Raw genomic sequence first — 17,386 nt, 5'->3', positions numbered from 1 at the left:
GTTCAATTTTAAGATTAATGCTCCTCCCTCTCTCTCCAATATTTTGTAGTTATGTGGTAACAGGTTCTGGGTTACTGCTTCCTGTGCTCCTACCTCGGCTCTACCCACCGCTGTTCATGCTTTATGCCCTGGATAATGATCGTGAGGAAGATGTTTACTGGGAATGTGTTCTCCGACTAAATAAGCAGCCAGACATTGCTCTTTTGGGCTTCCTCGGGGTGCAGAGGTCAGTACAGTAATTACGAATGGAACCTAATTGTTTTAACTCAACATGCAAACAGCATTATCGGGAATTTGGTACTTTGATATCTAATGGTATATATGATTTGCAATTTATTTACCTATCGCATATCTGTCTTCAGCAAAATAGTGATGTTTTAAAATCTTTATTTCTGAGAGTTTTTAGACATGAGTTTGAAATGTGATTATTCTTCTGAATATAAGTAAATAATTTGAGTTATCCTGCCTGATATTTTGCAGTTCTTCAAAGCAAAATACATATATTCACATTTTCAGAAAATTAATTGTATTCAGTCTTTGGCGTTCTTCTTTCCCTTCTTCCCTCTTCTCTTCCCTCCCTCCCCATCTATAATTTCTCATGTAAAAGTTTAGAAGTGCCCTTTTTTTGTTGTAGGGCATTGTTTCTTGTTAGTCCAAGGAAATACTAAGTGATTGTGCTTTCTAGAAGTGTTAGGATAAAACTGATCACCCCAACACCCAATAGTTATATATTTGTGCTATCAGAAAAAAAATGAATGAGCCTTAATTGGAAAGTAAATTTTTTCAGTGGAATGGTTTAATAGTAAAAATGAAGGAACTGTGGAATAGTTACTTTAAATGAGGACAGGGAAGTCAATCTAGTCATTAACTGTTTTTATGGGGACTAATTTACCATAAGGAACAACTTGTATTAACAATGTATGGATTTCGTTTTAGGAAATTTTGGCCAGTGAACTTGTCAGTCCTTGGAGAGAGTAAAAAGGTATAGTGGATTTTAGTTTCCTCAGCAAATATGTTTTTATTTGGTGTGGGGGGATTCGAGATAGCAAAACAGTTTCTGTTTTACTTCGGTATTATAATACCCAAGCATGAGTTATTCACTGAAGATCTGCATTCTGCCATTGGTATCATTTATGTTTCTTGTTGCTGCATAAGACAGCTTTCCTCTTTGACCTTTATAAATTCTTTTTTTGCAGGTTTTGCCAACCACAAAAGATGCTTGTTTTGCCTCAGCTGTAGAATGTCTACAGCAGATCAGGTAATCTCTAATTTGTTGAAAATTACATAAATCAAAGGAGCGCTTAGTCTATTAAGATACTGATAAGATCTTATCTTTACCTAAGCTCTAACCCCACCCCCAACCCCCCAAGATGGTGTCAAACTCAGCCTGAAGATCAGAAAGACTCTGAGACATTTACCTTTTGCTCTACAAGTCCCTTGCATTTTCGAAAGTGGTGGAGAACCTACCCAGCAATTTATCTACATAATCGTATCTTTAGCCAAATGGAAATTAACCAAACTTCTTACTCAGAGAAGAGCATGTATTAGGAAAATAAGGTTCCACGTGGGTAAAAGGAGATGATCTATGACTTAGTGAATTCTTTCATGTGAACCATTGATAGTTGGAGGCTTCTTTCCTCAAAAGACCATAGGATTACAGAGATCATCCCTTCCAGTGACTCCTTTTGCCTGATGTATCCAACTTAAGGCACGTGAGCCCTAAGAGGGTATATTGGTATGAAACAATTAGTATCAAATGGCTCTATTAAGAAAACCATAAGATATCTTTTCGTCATTTATTTTTATTTTTTAATTTTCTTTTTAACAACAGCACAACGTTTACCCCATCAGACAAACTTAAAGTCATCCAGCAGACTTTTGAAGAGATCTCTCAGAGTGTCCTGGCCTCACTTCAGGAAGACTTCTTGTGGTCCATGGATGATTTGTTTCCTGTTTTCTTATATGTGGTGCTACGGGCCAGGTGACCAATCTCTTCTGACTTTAATATCAGTGACATTATTTTAACAAGTCTGCCCCTTGCTTTTCTGAGCTGATGACAGGAACATGCTCCCCCACTGGAAAAACAGTCCATTTCTGTTAACCCTTTTCACGACGGTGTTACCTTTTTCTTGAGCTGTTCTTTCTTTTCCTTTCAACTAGATTCAGAAGTAGGATGTACATATAAATGGAAATAACTCAATATCTTTTTCTTGTTGGGCAGGATCAGGAATTTAGGCTCTGAAGTACACCTCATCGAGGATCTCATGGACCCATATCTTCAGCATGGGGAACAGGGTATAATGTTCACCACTTTGAAGGTAAAGTATAGATATTATTTAATATTTTTTTATGTTAAAATCTCTCCTTCATTTACCATATTATGAATCTATCATTAACCTTTCTTTTATATAAAACCTTAATGCAAACATTAAGTGCCTTTCGAGCACATACTGTTAATATTTTAAAATATGATAACATATTAAAGTAGAATCATTCTCAAAATACTAAAGCAAATTATTCATTAACCAATCTTCCCTGTAAATTGATCATTCAGATTGTTACAAATCCTTATAAATGTAGACCATCTATATAAATGTAACTTTAAAAAAGAAACAGAAAGAATTCTTAGTGTCCAAAAAAACATTCAACAGTAGAGCTATTTAATGGAATTAAGGTAAAACACAGAAGGCAGTAGGTATGTAATGAATATGAATCACATCTTCTTTCTTTCCCATTTATTGTAACCAGTAGGTTACAAATGAGATTCTCTGATCTGGGTGCTCTGTAGGGATTGTTGGAAGTCATTTCAGTTCCCCTGCCTTGATTTTTCTTGGAATTTGATACAATCATTGTGAAGTTTATTGGAAGAATAACAAATAGAAAATGGCAAAAAACACTTCTGAAAAAAAGAAAGGCAGAACAGACCCACTGTGTCAGTTAATGAAATGTTATGAAATTATAATAATTAAGGTAGTATGTTACTGTCATAGGAATAGACAGATACCTTAGTGGAAGGGATAGCTCCTATATAGGCAGTATTATAATAAAAATTTGACATATGAAAATGGAAACATCAAACAAAAATGGAAAAGAGAATTATATAATAAATGGTCAAAGTATTGGAAGAGCTTATTAGCAGTTTTGGAGAGAGGGTGGCATCAGGGTGGAATCACTCACGTAGCGAATTACAGATGCCTTAGTAAGGTTTAAATATACAAAAAGGGAGACAGAAGAAAAGACAGGCAAATTAAAATGAGAAAAACTAGAATTTAACGTCAGGTTTCTGGCTTGGGCTAATTGTTTAAACCTTTCAACTTAAATATCATTAACATTTATAGCAAATAAACTGAAAAGGGAGGGGACAACTGGGGAAAATATTGGCTACCAATTACTTACATTATTAGTATTGATGTTATATGAAGATCATCTCTAAACATATCACCAAGGAAGAAATGAATTAATATATTTATATAAAAGAAAACGCTCAACCTCACTGCAGATTGAAAGAAAGTGCCATTTTGTCCCTGCTCAATTAGCAAAACTGTTATAAAATTATACCCAGGGCTGGTGGGGTTATAGTGAAATCAGAATTAGTCCCACATTGCTGATGAAGAATAAATCACCCTTTTGGAAAACAGTTGTTATTAACATTTATATCAACAACATCAAAACTGTTTCTAGAGTTTGGGTAGTCCTACTCCTAGTGATTTATCCCAAGGAATTAAAGAATGGAATACACTGTATATTATTTGGATGAGGTGTTCTTTGTAGTGGAACTCTCAAACCTGGATACTTTCAGAATCACTTGGAGATGCTTGTTAAAAATGCATTCCAGGAAATTCTGACTCACTAGGACTGGAATGATGCTTAATCTTAACCTGTATGTTTATCAAACATGCTAGGTGATTCTGATTATAGTTGTTTGTGTACCTTATGTTGATCATCAGCACATTCTACATGTCTAGTCAATAGTGGCTTAACGAATTAAGGTATTTCTGCTTAATGAAGAATATTATACAGCTTGTTAAAATTTTTTGTCTGTTTTAGAATCAGAGGGAATTTTACAAAATTTTATTTCTACTAATTATAACTTGGCAAAATTGACATGGGATAGGGTAGGGGGACTGGAAGAAAACAGGGAAAAATGGAAGCAACTGGTTGAGTTGAGCTATCAGCATTAATAAAGGATTTCCTTTCTTAGTCCCATGTGCATTGTTATATTTATGTAATTTCTTTTAAAGTAAAATTTAAATGGTTTTGAACTTTTTTTCAGGCATGTTACTACCAGATCCAGCGTGAGAAGCTTAACTAGGCTGCATAACAGCTTGACAACTGGATTATCTATTCAAAGTGTTTTAGCACCATCTGGCATCTTCCTGTAGTGGCAAAAAAGAACAGTGTTGAAATTAGGACGTTGTATTATTTTGGTTGTTATCTCTGAGCCTTGCTAATGATCGGAGCTCTGAGCCCAGAATAAAAGACTGTATAGTTTAAAGGGAGGATTGCAAAGGAGGTAGAAATCAGATTAGACCAGTCCCCGGCCTGTGTTAAGTTCCCCAAATGTCATACATCTGCTGTTGGAAAAAAGAGGACCCTTCCTACAGTAAAGAGTATGCCAGCTCATGAAGTTGTAAGAAAAAATTCTCAGTATAGCTTCTTACATTAAAGAGGTTGATGAATATTTTTGAGTTTCTGGTTTGCCTGCAGTTACCCCAGACCCCTTTGCAAGAAGCAGATTGTACTTGAAACTATAGTAGCCACACTATGCCTTCCAGAATTCCTTGCAGTCATGTGTGCACCATGCTTCTTTGCTGAGGGAGGGGAAAGAGGAACTTTTAAACTGAAATTTTAACTTTTTCTAAGCTTTCCCACCAGGGTATTCATGATGGGAGAGGTTCTATGCAGTTACTTCTACCATACCCTGACCCCAGACCTGGAGCACATCCAAATAGGAGTCTTCTGCCTCCCGACTAGAAAGAACATAGGAATTTTGTTCTTGGATTCCTTACAATGCTACAGAGTGAATACACTGGAATTCAGACACTGACTCCGAGCTGCTGCAGAACCTCATTCATCCGTGTGCAAACGCTGTATTCCGGGGCCTGTGAATGAGAGCCTGAAGAGCTTTTGCATGCAGGCTGTGTTTTGAAGCAGAACTAGAGACTGGAAAATACAGAAGCAAAGAACTGCATCCATCCTTGACCTAGTGTTGTGGTTCTTCCCTGTACCTTGCACTGAACTCACAGAGGAGAAGGAAGAGGAAACTCGCTTTGGCTTCTCCCATCTCAAAAGTGTTGTGACACCTCAACCCTTTAGCGTTTTGCTTTTTTTTTTTTTAATGTCCTATTGTAAGTGTTTGGTTTACACTGTACAAGTAACACTAGTAGCTGTTTTGGATTACGTAGGTGCTCTTCGCCATCTCATCTCCTACACACCAGGGTGAGCGTACGGAGTGTCCTCCTCCTGCTTTGTGTTAATATCTACAGATGTTAATCGATTTTGGAAAAGGATCATGGTTTCTGCTCTACTTTATAATCAAGACAAGTGTTTAGTAAAATAATGTTTTGGAATGTTGGCTGTAATGTAACAGCAATTTTCATAATAAAAGACATTCATGTTTATGAGGTTGTTTATGATTGCGAAAGAAATAACACAGGGCAAACTAAAAATTTAAAAGACGTCCAGGTTTAGTTTTTGGGGGGAGGGGAGTTGCCTGCATTGTAATCTGTGCCTCTTTGTACGGCCTCAGAGATCCCACTGGGGTTTTAGAGATCTCTCTCTTTAAAATAAACATAAACTTACAGCACCTTTGCTGACAAAAAACAAATTAACTTTCTGACCCTAATAAACTGAGGTCAAGGGACTTAAAAGAAATGGTACTATTATTTCTTTGAATAAAAGACATATTTTGATAGTTACAGTTTAAATTTTTTCTCCTCCTAGACAGATTCAAGGAAGGGAAAATGGAGGATTTAAAATTTTGGCTAGAAATGATAGGCATTAGTTAATTGTATACCAGTTGTACTGTCTTCTCAAGGAGCGTTTACCAGAATGTGCCTGCCCATTATTGGAAAGGGACCGACTCTTAAAGATTAGTTTATGTTGGGGCTTCCCTGGTGGCGCAGTGGTTGAGAGTCCACCTGCCGATGCAGGGGACACGGGTTCGTGCCCCAGTCCGGGAAGATCCCACATGCCACGGAGCAGCTGAGCCCGTGAGCCATGGCCGCTAAGCCTGCGTGTCCGAAGCCTATGCTCCGCAACGGGAGAGGCCACAACAGTCAGAGGACCGCATACAGCAAAAAAAATAATAATTTTAAAAAAAGATTAGTTTATGTTAAACACTTTACATTTCCATTAGGAATTGTTCTGATTTTGGAATAAACACACAAGTTCCATATTTGGCTTCTAAAGGCAAATTTACTGAATGTCTTTGATCCCTTTAGAGGAAGAGACAGGGGTAATTACGGAAATTGACAGAGAAAAATGTGAAACCCACTGAGAAGTTCTCAAATGATAGTAAGCTATCTCAATTCTAAGAGAAACATGTTATAATTCATCCTTTTATTGATGAAGCAGCTGTCCCAATACTTGAATCTTCATACTGTATTTATACTTTTTAGAAAGCATATTAAAACTATAAAATTTTAATTCCCTTGTGGGGAAAACCTGTAAGTCACCAGGCCAATGCCTGCAAATAAAAATACCTAGCACTCATGTCAGCAGCTTACTAGGTCTTACACATGCATGGTGAATGCCCACAGCCCTGCGGGGGAAGGTATTAACTCCACTGATTTTGCAGACAAGGAGAGGCTGTGATTGGCTCGCTGTCAGAGTTGGGACTCCAGAACTTCCTACTCTAATTGCAGTGCTCTTTCCTACTACAGCTGCCAGAGATGTCATTTCATAGCTGGGTTATGCATTAAAAGTTCATAAAGTAAAAAAGCGAGTTGAAAATGAAAAGTTTTAATAAAATTAAGTGCTTTTGATAAAATACACTGTGCTCAAAACAGTCACAAATGTATCACGTTTCCAGCTTGTGTTTTCATCTACAACAGAGAACAAAGGAATGCCATATGTCTAATTTGGGATAAAAGGGCTGATAAACCTTTAACAGTTGCCATTTGGTCTTTACCCTTTGCCTTGCTGTCAGCTGTACCCTTTGTCTCGTTCTACTTCCAAATGTTCTTCCCACTGACACCTCCCTGCAATATAAAATTTTCAAAAAGCAAGTGGCCCCCATCTGAGATAGAGAATGGGCTATTAGGTTCATAAGAGTAACCTGGTAGGGGACCTTCCAGAAGGAGATCTTTTATAAGTCTCATTATTATTGGCTGAAGAGTCTTCCCTTGTTTCCTCATCATAACGTGAGAAAATAAGGTTAATAGATCAGCTTACTCTCAGGTATCAGTTTTTCATTAGATTAAAATAAAATTTATTGTGGGGTGTCTTATCCTGAAATAGTCAACAAAACTATTCATCTTTTTTGGTGTTAACTATGTGCTGGCAATCAGAAAATACTGAAGTGAAGGTTTGAAATGGTATAAATTAGACTTTTCAGTGCAAGGAATTCTTAGGAAGATTTGTGACGGGGGAGGTTTAAGAGTAATTTAGTGGTTACGCTGGATTAGGCTTCTGTGGATTAAATCAAAGAGGATGTGCAGAGATTTTATCTAGAACAGTGAGGTGACTTTGGCACCAAATAGCCCACTGGTATTTTCTGCTAAAGCTTTTCTCTGGATAGGAGCAGCATTGCATGTCTGCAGTCTTGCAGGTAAGAGACCCTGCCAAATGATCCCCAGTTACCAGAAAGATCTATAAATGTCTGCCCTTCTGCCAATTTTTAAGAGCTAAAAATAAAATTTGGGGTAATATTTGAATGCTTCAGTTTCATCGTATCTCAAATTATATGGAGAATTCTGTGATTTCGAAAGAGCAGGTTTTGCTGTGAGAAACCATTTGTTAAGTATGGAATAATAAGTTGTCATGGAGACTGAGTAAAACTGAGCGTTTATCTTAGTCCTGATCAATAGCGTTTTGACCCAGAGGAAGCTATAGCCATTTTTGTACAGGCCATTTCTCATCAAGTTTTCAAGTGCCTTTTCAGGCTTTGTTTAGTAGAAAGCATTGTTTTGAAAAATGAGCATCATACAGGTAAGGAGTGTGGCATTTAATAGTAATCACTATATTTTTAAGTTTATAGAAATATTGATTTTTTTGGAAACCAAAGATTATTGACCATTTTGTCGTACCACTGTCACCTTTTACGTATAATCTATCATAAACATAAAAAATGCTTACAAATTGGAAACACTCTGTGCCTGTATGCTGCTTTTTAGCAGTCTTCTAGAAATACTGATTTTTAAAGTAACGCTTAGGAGAAATTCCTTAGGTATCAGTAACACTAATGCAGCTTCTAAGTTAATGATAAGAACTGGCCATACTTCCTGTGTTACTTAATCAGTTCAGAATTTCATATGGTTGACTATTATTTAGGCTCAATCAAGAACTCTCCCTCTCAAGACAGCAGAAATAGCTAAGTCTCAACTGACAGTCATGAAAAGGCAGGCAAGGAAGGGACACCACAGACTTCTGCCAGGGACTAGCATGTTTCAGGACTAAATATGGAAACAAAAGAGGAAAACTTATGATTTTACTACTTGTGAAATCTACTGAATACCCCATTGAGTGTCAAATTCCTTATCTGTAAAATGAAGGTTGCATTTGATTGCCTCCAAGATCTGTCAGCCCCGATTTCCAAGTTTGACAGGGAAGGAGGTTGAAGTCGATCTAACCAGGCTGAGGAGGAGAGGAAGGCACAGGCCTCCCGAGTCCAGCTGCTCCTGTCTCAGGACTGATGTCCCAGCCGTCCTTGGGCTCCCTGGGGAGGTGTCAGTCTTTTACTTCTGAGGATTCAGCAGTGAACAGACAAGCAAAGTGTCTGCTCTCCAGACCTGACCCACACGGGAGCCGGACACTGAACAGGTTAATGCATAAGGGAATCGTGAAGGATAAGCATAAGTACTATGAGGATGATAAATTGCAAAAGTTTTCTTTGCCACCTGGAAGGAGGGAAAACCATTTTCTGAGGTTTCCTTCTATGAAATTTTGGCTTAGCTTGGGCCAATACCAGGGACTGGGCAGCTTAAAAACAACAGAAATTTATTTCTCACAGTTCTGGAGGCTGGAAGTCTGAGATCACAGTACCAGCCTGGTTGGGTTCTGGTGAGGTCCCTCTTCGTGGCTTGAAGATAGCCTCTTTCTGGCTGTGTCCTCATGTGGCAGAGAGATTAAGAGAAGAAGCTCTATGGTGTCTCTCCTTATAAGGGCACAAATGCCATCATGAGGGCCCCACCATCACTACCTCATCTAAACCTAATTACCTCCCGAAGGTCCCATCTTTAAATACCATCACATTGAGGGGTTAGGGCTTCAACACCTGAATTTGGAGGGAACACAATTCAGCTCATAGCAAATTTGTCACAGGAAGCTGAGGATGACTGTTTTCAGAATTCAGCTAAGTTGTGGAGATGAACATTACTGTTTGTGCTTCAGTGGCAGAGAAACTTTTAGCCAAAATGAGCCTTTTAGAGTATATGAATGTGTTATCTGTGTAGCTCTGGGTTGGTAGATTGATTAGAAGTTACTTTAATAATTAGACTTCGTTATAGAAACCACAGTCTATCTGTAAATTTCTCTCACAATTTCATCTCAGGAACGTACAGTCTCTAGTGCCCCCATCTGCTGCATGGATAGGCCTGGTTGGGCACACTGTCATCTGGGCATTAAATATGGAAGAATTGTGGTCCACCTATGATGCACACATAGCATAATTGTTTAATTCGTACTGCCTCACCAAGAACACGGTTTGTGAGAAGCATTTTAAGAAGTTGCCTGAATATGATGGTTTGGTGTCAGACTCGCCTGTTTGCTCTGGCTTTTGTCTGGCAGACACTCCATCTCCCTTTTCAAACCCTACCTTGGAAATGCTCCCCTCCAGGGATGAAGATGAATCATACATGCAACTGCTGTGCAAAATGATTCAATAGAGTCTCAGAAACTGGAATGCAGGAAAAAGGCAGGGTGTAAACTGACTCAGTTGGGGCTGGGTGGGGTGGGTTGTGGTGGGCAAGGCAGAAGCTTATGATGTCAAGTTTAGGCAGAATCTGGCAAACTAGAATACTTCAGTGCAACGGGAAAAGAATGTGTATGGGAAGGTTGTCTAAGATTTCATAACAGCTTTCTGTGTTGCTCTTCTCACTGCCATAGAATTTAGAGACAACAGAAGAATCTGTCTTTTTCTAGATAGCCTCCCTGACTCAACCCCACAATCTGTCTAGATTCTAGACAGTTGTTCTCAACCATATCAGATTCAAAAAACCATACCCGTCTTTAACAACTAATATGAAATGCTCCTTTTAAAAAAATCCTGATTTATCCTTTATTATTCTCCTGTGACAAATGCTGTTGGTGCCCTACCCATATCCCTTTTGGTGCATTCTGTACCTACACTCTCTATCTGAAAGTACACATGTAGCAGGCTGGAAGGACCAGAAGTAATGCTCTCTGGGGAAAGCCCTCAACCCATGTCTGGCGGTGTTGCTGTATAAATATCCCCACTCCCTTGTCCCTTGTTCCTCCATGGGATGAAGCTCTATCGGGCCCAGAGCAGTTACTTGCTTGATGTAATTTTTACTGGATTTCTTCCCTTGCCCTGCCTTAGTACCTCACTCCACTACTAGTGTTCTAGATCACTTTCCAAGCAAATCACCTCACTAGAATCCTTGCTCTGTGTCTGATTCTGGAGGAACCCAGACTAAGACACACAAAACTTCCAAAAAAAAATCCATATATATAATGCCCTAGTAATAATAAAAAAGAGAAATTAAACAAATGTAGTTGATAAGATATCTAAATTTCAATTTGTAAATATGGGATATCACTATACCAAAAGATATAATGAAGTAACACATGTTTGCATCTATAAGAAACTCCACCAGGGACGCAGCAGCTTCGAATACAGACAGAGATACAGCCATGGCTTGATGGTGGTGTGTTGTAGTGACATGTTATACTTTGAGCAGCTTAACCATTAATGACCTGATTTTCTGAAATGGTGAACTTGATAAAGTCCAAGCAAAATGAAGTAAATTCATTCCTCTATTAAGGTAGCAGCATTCCAGAAAATTCAGTGTATGTTAAAACTGTGCAAAAATACTTTGTGTTCATATGTAAAGAGAAGTTGAGTTCTGAGGTCAGATAATTATAAGGTGGTTTTGTTGTTGTTGTTGTTTTTCCAGCAACATGAAAGTTCAGAGGGACATTTGAAAATTCGCAGGGCCTGAGGTGATTTCTCATTGTGTAGGGCAACTTCTGTCAAACTTTCTCAAAGAGCAGTGAGCATGTCCCCTTTGCCCTCGTTTTCTTAATCCCCATCCTGCTTGGCTGAAATGTAGAGGTGATGGCTGGAGCTCCAGCCACCATCTTGGAACAGGAAGATAACACCACCACACCCCAAGGGGGCAAAGCAGTGAGCAAGAAGGAGCCTATTCTCTGAGAATTTCATGGAGCAGGGCTGCTCTGCCTCTGGACTTTTACATAAGCAAGATATAAACTTCTACTCTGTTAAGCCACTATTATTTGGGGTTTCTGTTTCTTGAAACTAAACCTACTTAAAGCAATATATAAAGTAAACCCTCAGAGTATCCTCAGCAGTAACCCGTAACTTTTGCAACTGTGATCAGTGCCATGAAGAACTATATGGGCAATGAGAGGGAAGAGGGCACCTGAATGGAGTCAGGCCAGGGAAGACTCTTCTGATCTCTGAATGATGGTGAAATCAACTAGGCAAAGAGGTGGAAAATAAACAAACTGACATTATTTGTCACTTGTTTTAAGAAAGGGGAGTAGAAGGAACGTTTCATGAAATAGTAGTTTTCTCGTTCACACAGCTGGTGATGGATAATTTAGAGAGGAAGTGCCACAAGGCAAGACTGTTTTATCCGATGTGGATCCTGGTGTGTACGTAGCACAGTGCCTGACTTGCTCAATAAATGCTGTTGAAAATATGTGCCTATATATGTACTAAGAGCTGCGGGGCCAGTGTGATTGAGTGAGCTGTGTGCTGTTTGTTGATCTGCTCCCTAGCTCTGAATTCCTTCTGAAAGCTTGGGAAGGGAGCATGATACAGTCAGACAAAGGAGCAGACCCACCAGACAGCAAAGACAAGAAGGACGAGAAGCTTTCTACGGGAACCAATCCGGAGAATGGTATGTGGTGCCAGGTTCCTTTTCTAGACCAGAAAGTTCTTTTAATATCCCTCTAAATATGTGATCCAATGTAGGTGCAGAAATTCTGATAGACTTTTTGTGATTCCTACAAGGAATTTCTCATACAGTTTGAAGTGTCCTATTGCATCTATTAGTGATAAGCCTAAGCAATTTTCAAGGCAGGAAGGACAGAAATTGACACAGTAGATTCAGAATCTCTTTTTTTCCTACCCCACGATGTTTTACTTTGCCTTAGAACTTCACAACTTGTTCACATTCGACATATCACTGCAACAAATAGGATTTCTATGAAAATACTTGTAAAAGCAACCAAGCATTTACTAAATTCTGTTCAGTCCCTTTAATAGTGGAATCCTGAGCTATGTATTAAAGGCCTGTTAGGAGAATTTTTCAATAAGAATTTTCATAAAAGGTAAATACACACGGTTGCATGTTTGAATTAGAGAAGGAGGATCCAGAAAACAACTAGATAATTTTGGAGTACACCAGAGGCTATTAAGATTGGGGAAGGGAAAGCGATATTGCTCTCATAAAATCTTTCATTTCTATACTATGATCTATTATCTCATCTAATGTTGGCAACAACCCTATGGGGAAGCTAACATATTCTCATTTTGCCACAAGGAAAGTAGGTTCCAGATAGTTGGATGGCTTTCTGAAGTTCACACAGTAAGTGATAGAACAGGGCTAGAGCAGAGTTTTGGGCCTCAAATCCAGTGTCCTCTCCTCTCCTCATGAGCTCCTGGTACCTACCAGAGGTCTGAATTGTCCTTCACATTTACACCTGCCTTTCCACCCGTCACCCCATCTCTGCCCTCTCCCATTTGTAGGTATCTCCCAAATCCTGAGGCTTGTGCTACAAGAGCTGAATCTGTTCTACAGCCGAGACGTGAATGGAGTGTGTCTCCTGTACGACCTCCTTCACTCCCCGTGGCTGCAGGCTCTGCTCAAGGTGAGCGCTACATTTCTCAGAAGCCTTAGCCTTGGGAGCAGAACTTACTCGTCCAACAGTGTTGCTTGTCAGTTGGCAGGAAATTTCAGCTGGGAGAAAGTTCAGAGAAGAGCTACACAACCTCTTAGCTTAGGAAGGAATATACTTGGCTGGAAAAGAATATGGCAGCTCCTCTCTTTTCTGCCCCCAACTCCCTTTCTTCCAGAGACCCCTGGGGTCATGCAGCAGCCACCACAAACGGCCATAGACAGTACCCTTAGCAGCTGTCTACAACCCTTTGTCCTTGAGGCCAACTCAGGACAAATAAAAATGCTTTAAAAATCATTCCTCTTTGTTTTCATAAATTAGGACATGAAATGTCTACAGCTCTGTTTAGGTATCTTAAGTTTTTCTTACTCTGAAGATCTCTTCTTTTTTTAAATTTGGCTAAAATTTCATGCACTATACAATAGCATCTGACTATAATTTTGTTCTTCTGAACAAATGTTATTATTAAGAAAGGTCCTTTTGAAGTTATTTTTTGGAGGATGTGTTTCCTTCACTTAAGTGAAATATGGTCAGCCTTATGATGCATGTTAATATTATATTCTTTAAGATAAGAAAGAAGTGTCAGCATACTTAGCATGAGCAAAGACGTACTCCTCACAGCACTGGTTTTAAAACACCTGATTTCTTAATCCATTCATCCATTGTTGGACACAGCGTTTTTTTCCATGCCTTGGCTATTGTGAATAAAGCTTCAATGAACATGGGGTGCAGATATCTTTTTAGGTAGTGATTTCATTTCACTATCACTATATATTCAGAAGTGGGATGTCCAGTGGAATATTATTCAGCCATAAAAAGGAAGGAAATCCTCCCTTTTGCAACAGCATGGATGGATCTCAGGACATTATGCTAAGTGAAATAAGTCAGAGAAAGACAAATACTGTGCGATCTCGCTTGTGTGTGGAATCTAAAAAGATGGAGCTCATAGAAGCAGAGAGAATAGTGGTTGCCAGGGACTAGGGGGAGGGGAAATAGGGAGATGTTGGTCAAAGGGTACAAATTTCCAGTTACAAGATGAATAAGTTCTGGGGAACAAATGTACAGCGTGGTGACTATATTTAACAATATTGTATTACATACTTGAAATTTGCTGAGAGAATAGATGTTACACGTTATCATGACACACAAAGTGGTAATTATGTGAAGTGATGGCGGTGTTAACTAACCTTATCATGGTTATCGTTTTGCAACATATACGTGTATCAAATAAACATGGCATACCCGTAAAATTTACACAATGTTCTATCTCAATTATATCTGAATAAAACTTTGGGGGATGGACTTCCCTGGTGGCGCAGTGGTTGGGAGTCCGCCTGCTGATGCAGGGGACACGGGTTCGTTCCCCGGTCCGGGAGGATCCCACGTGCCGCGGAGCGGCTGGGCCCGTGAGCCATGGCCACTGAGCCTGCGCGTCCGGAGCCTGTGCTCTGCAGCGGGAGAGGCCACAGCGGTGAGAGGCCCGCGTACCGCAAAAAAAAAACAAAAAACAAAAAAACTTTGGGGGAAACTACTTGATTTCTACCAGGCACTTTTCCCTCCTGGGAAGCTAATACAGGGGTATGAATGCCACTAAAGGCATTGCCTTTGCTACCACTGGTAGGCTGCTTGGCCTCTATGCTCCCTGCATCAATCCACCAGCCTTAATCACTTCCAGGTACACTTGAGCTTGGGCACTGAGGTAGAGCAAGGAAGCCCCGCCATCCCAGATCCGGATGGAGAAAGGCAGGGCTGAGCTGACCTCCTGGACCTCATTTCTCCAACTGTAAGAGAAACTAGATTTCTAAAATAAGATTAAGGTCTGCACTGCAGAGCTAGTCAGACCTTGGTATTCTCAGCCCAACCCTAGATCCTGGTATGGAAAACAATTCCTAAGGGTCAACAAAGACAAAGTTGGAATTTTTATAAACAAACTTTTACTGGAAAATTAAGGGAGGAAAGGAAACAAAAGGTGAGCCCAGAGTACAAATAAGCATGTATAGTGTGCCCGGCCTCTCATTCAGATGCCCTGGTGAACCTGAGCCCCTAACCTATGCCCTACGCAGCTACCCAGCCTGGAAGTTCCCACAGGTCTCAGGCTTCAAATCCTTATTGACCTCAAGCCTGGAAAACCCAGGCTTATTTAATTTAACAAGAGTAAAATTCACATTTCTTTTTATCAATGATACTGTTTGGGGAAGAACAGTTTCCGGTGGCAGCCAGTAATTAAGCCTTTGAAGCGTTAGAGCCACCAGTCTTGAGTTCATTTCGCTTAGACAACTAAGACACCTTATTAAAGGCCAACACACATGCTAGCCAGCCACTTGTGCCATTGCTCAGGCTGAGTCTCCCCTGGGCGAGCCTTCCCTCAGTATGTCATTCTCTCCTCGTTGCCCCTCGGCAGGTTTATGACTGCCTCCAGGAATTTAAAGGAAAGAAGCTCATTCCTGCCACACCCCACGCCCAGGCGTTATCCTACGAGGTGAGGTGATTTTTCATCCAGAGAATAGTAGAGCTTTAACGTGATACCATTTTACTCATAGCGCTAGTTTAAATGCTCTAATGGAAAAGTTCAGTTGGTGATTATGCATCTGATAACTGTTTCTAATTGAGCTTTAATAGAACGCCTGCTGTCTCCCCAAATTAAAACCAACAAGACACATTTTTAGCTTGTGTGCATTTCCCTCTTTTTCCCTAAACCGTGGACCTAATTATCCCCTGGAAAGAGGGTAATGTTGCTCTACTAATGATACCTAATTTACATCCCTATTCTGGGCTCCTGGACGGCAGGCTCTGATGTCCTCTGCCCCATCCCATCCTACTGAGATGTCTAATGGACCTCAAACTTTGTCCCCAACGGAGCTCTTGGCTGTCCCATCCCCAAAGCCGCTCTCACCCCAGCCTCTTCCATCTCACTAAGGACGTCTTTGTTCTTGCAGTACCCCGGCTGAAACCTCTGGGGTCGTCTTTGACTTTTCCTTTCTCTCACACCCACACCCAATCCTGTCAGCTCTAGTTTCAAAACATATCGAGAATCTCCCCACCTCTGCTGTGCCACCTAATATAGAGCATCATTGTCTCTCACACGGATAATTGCGATGTAGCCTCCTACCTGGTCGCCCACTTATACTCTTGCTCCCCTGGGGTCTATTCCCGTCATGGCAGCCAAAGAGATTCCGATTAAAGATAAGTCAAATCATGTCACTTCCCTGCTCAAACTCTTCCTACAACAACTTATCTCCGAGTAAACATCCGAATTCTTGCATAGTCAAACATAAGGGGGCCCCTGTTACCTCTTTGATGTCATACTCACCACTCTCCCTTATTCACTCTGCTCCAGCCAGTTGAACCCCTTGTGGTTGTTCGAACCAGACATGCTCCTACCGCAGGCCCTTTGCACTTGCTATTCCTTATGTCAGTAACGCCCTTGCCCGTATAGCCACACGATTTGCTTTCTCATCTCCCTCCAGTCTCCACTCAAATGTCACCTCACGGAGGCTTTCCCTGGTCACCCCATCTAAAATTGCAGTCCTCTCATAGCATTCCCTATCCACCTTCCCTATTTCATTTTTCTTCTTAACTCTTTTCATCATCAAATAAAACTGTTTTATTTATTGTCTGTGGCTCCTCACTAGAATGTAAACTCCATGAGACTGGGGATTTTTGTCTGCCTATTCAGTGCTCTATTTGCATCACTCAAAACAGTGCCTAGCACACAGTAGATGTTCAATGCATATTTGCTGAATGGATGCATAAATATAATCTGTTTTGTTTTTATTTATTGTCCATATTAAAAGAAATTTTTAAAAAAACTTCTAACCTCAGCTCCAGTAATCAACAACTTGAATGGTTCTCAGCTGTCCACAGGGAAACACACACGTGATATTTTATTCAGTTGTAACCCCAGTGAGTGGAGATGAACCTTGCTAAACTGCTTGTTTTCATTTGACAATATGTGATGATCCTTGACTGCTGAAGATTCATGGAGCTGGTTAAGGTCTTGTTAGGGCTTATGTCATGTCAGAAAGCAGGTCTATGCCTAAACCAAAGCAAAGAGATCAGAATTTATTCTGTCTAGCACTTTTTTGTTGCAACAAACATTAAAATTGCTAATCAAATAATA

At 40.0% G+C, this 17,386-nt stretch overlaps 2 protein-coding genes across 5 annotated transcripts in view; both read left to right on the top strand.

The window, feature by feature from the left end:
• ALS2 (alsin Rho guanine nucleotide exchange factor ALS2) overlaps positions 1 to 5,611 on the top strand; it is an 86,857-nt gene extending 81,246 nt beyond the window's left edge. For 2 of the 4 annotated variants that reach the window (XM_082840788.1, XM_082840787.1), the window contains exons 30-35: positions 50 to 226; positions 937 to 982; positions 1,197 to 1,258; positions 1,832 to 1,981; positions 2,222 to 2,318; positions 4,274 to 5,611. In XM_082840788.1, coding sequence (XP_082696914.1) covers positions 50 to 226; positions 937 to 982; positions 1,197 to 1,258; positions 1,832 to 1,981; positions 2,222 to 2,318; positions 4,274 to 4,312 — 571 coding nt within the window. In that variant the 3' untranslated portion in view covers positions 4,313 to 5,611. Of the gene's footprint in view, positions 1 to 49; positions 227 to 936; positions 983 to 1,196; positions 1,259 to 1,831; positions 1,982 to 2,221; positions 3,839 to 4,273 lie in introns of those variants that run through there. The other 2 variants (XM_082840786.1, XM_082840785.1) reach the window with 1 other exon arrangement.
• Positions 5,612 to 12,178: 6,567 nt separating this feature from the next.
• MPP4 (MAGUK p55 scaffold protein 4) overlaps positions 12,179 to 17,386 on the top strand; it is a gene marked incomplete at both ends in the record, with an annotated part of 38,324 nt that continues 33,116 nt past the window's right edge. The window contains 3 exons of the mRNA XM_082841725.1: positions 12,179 to 12,266; positions 13,118 to 13,239; positions 15,668 to 15,745. Of these exons, the coding sequence (XP_082697851.1) occupies positions 12,179 to 12,266; positions 13,118 to 13,239; positions 15,668 to 15,745 (288 nt within the window). The remainder of the gene's footprint in view (positions 12,267 to 13,117; positions 13,240 to 15,667; positions 15,746 to 17,386) is intronic.

This window comes from Leucopleurus acutus (genome assembly GCF_964270905.1).
Source record: "Leucopleurus acutus genome assembly, chromosome: 6".
Lineage (NCBI taxonomy): Eukaryota > Metazoa > Chordata > Mammalia > Artiodactyla > Delphinidae > Leucopleurus > Leucopleurus acutus.
This window is presented reverse-complemented; position numbering and strand designations above follow the sequence as displayed.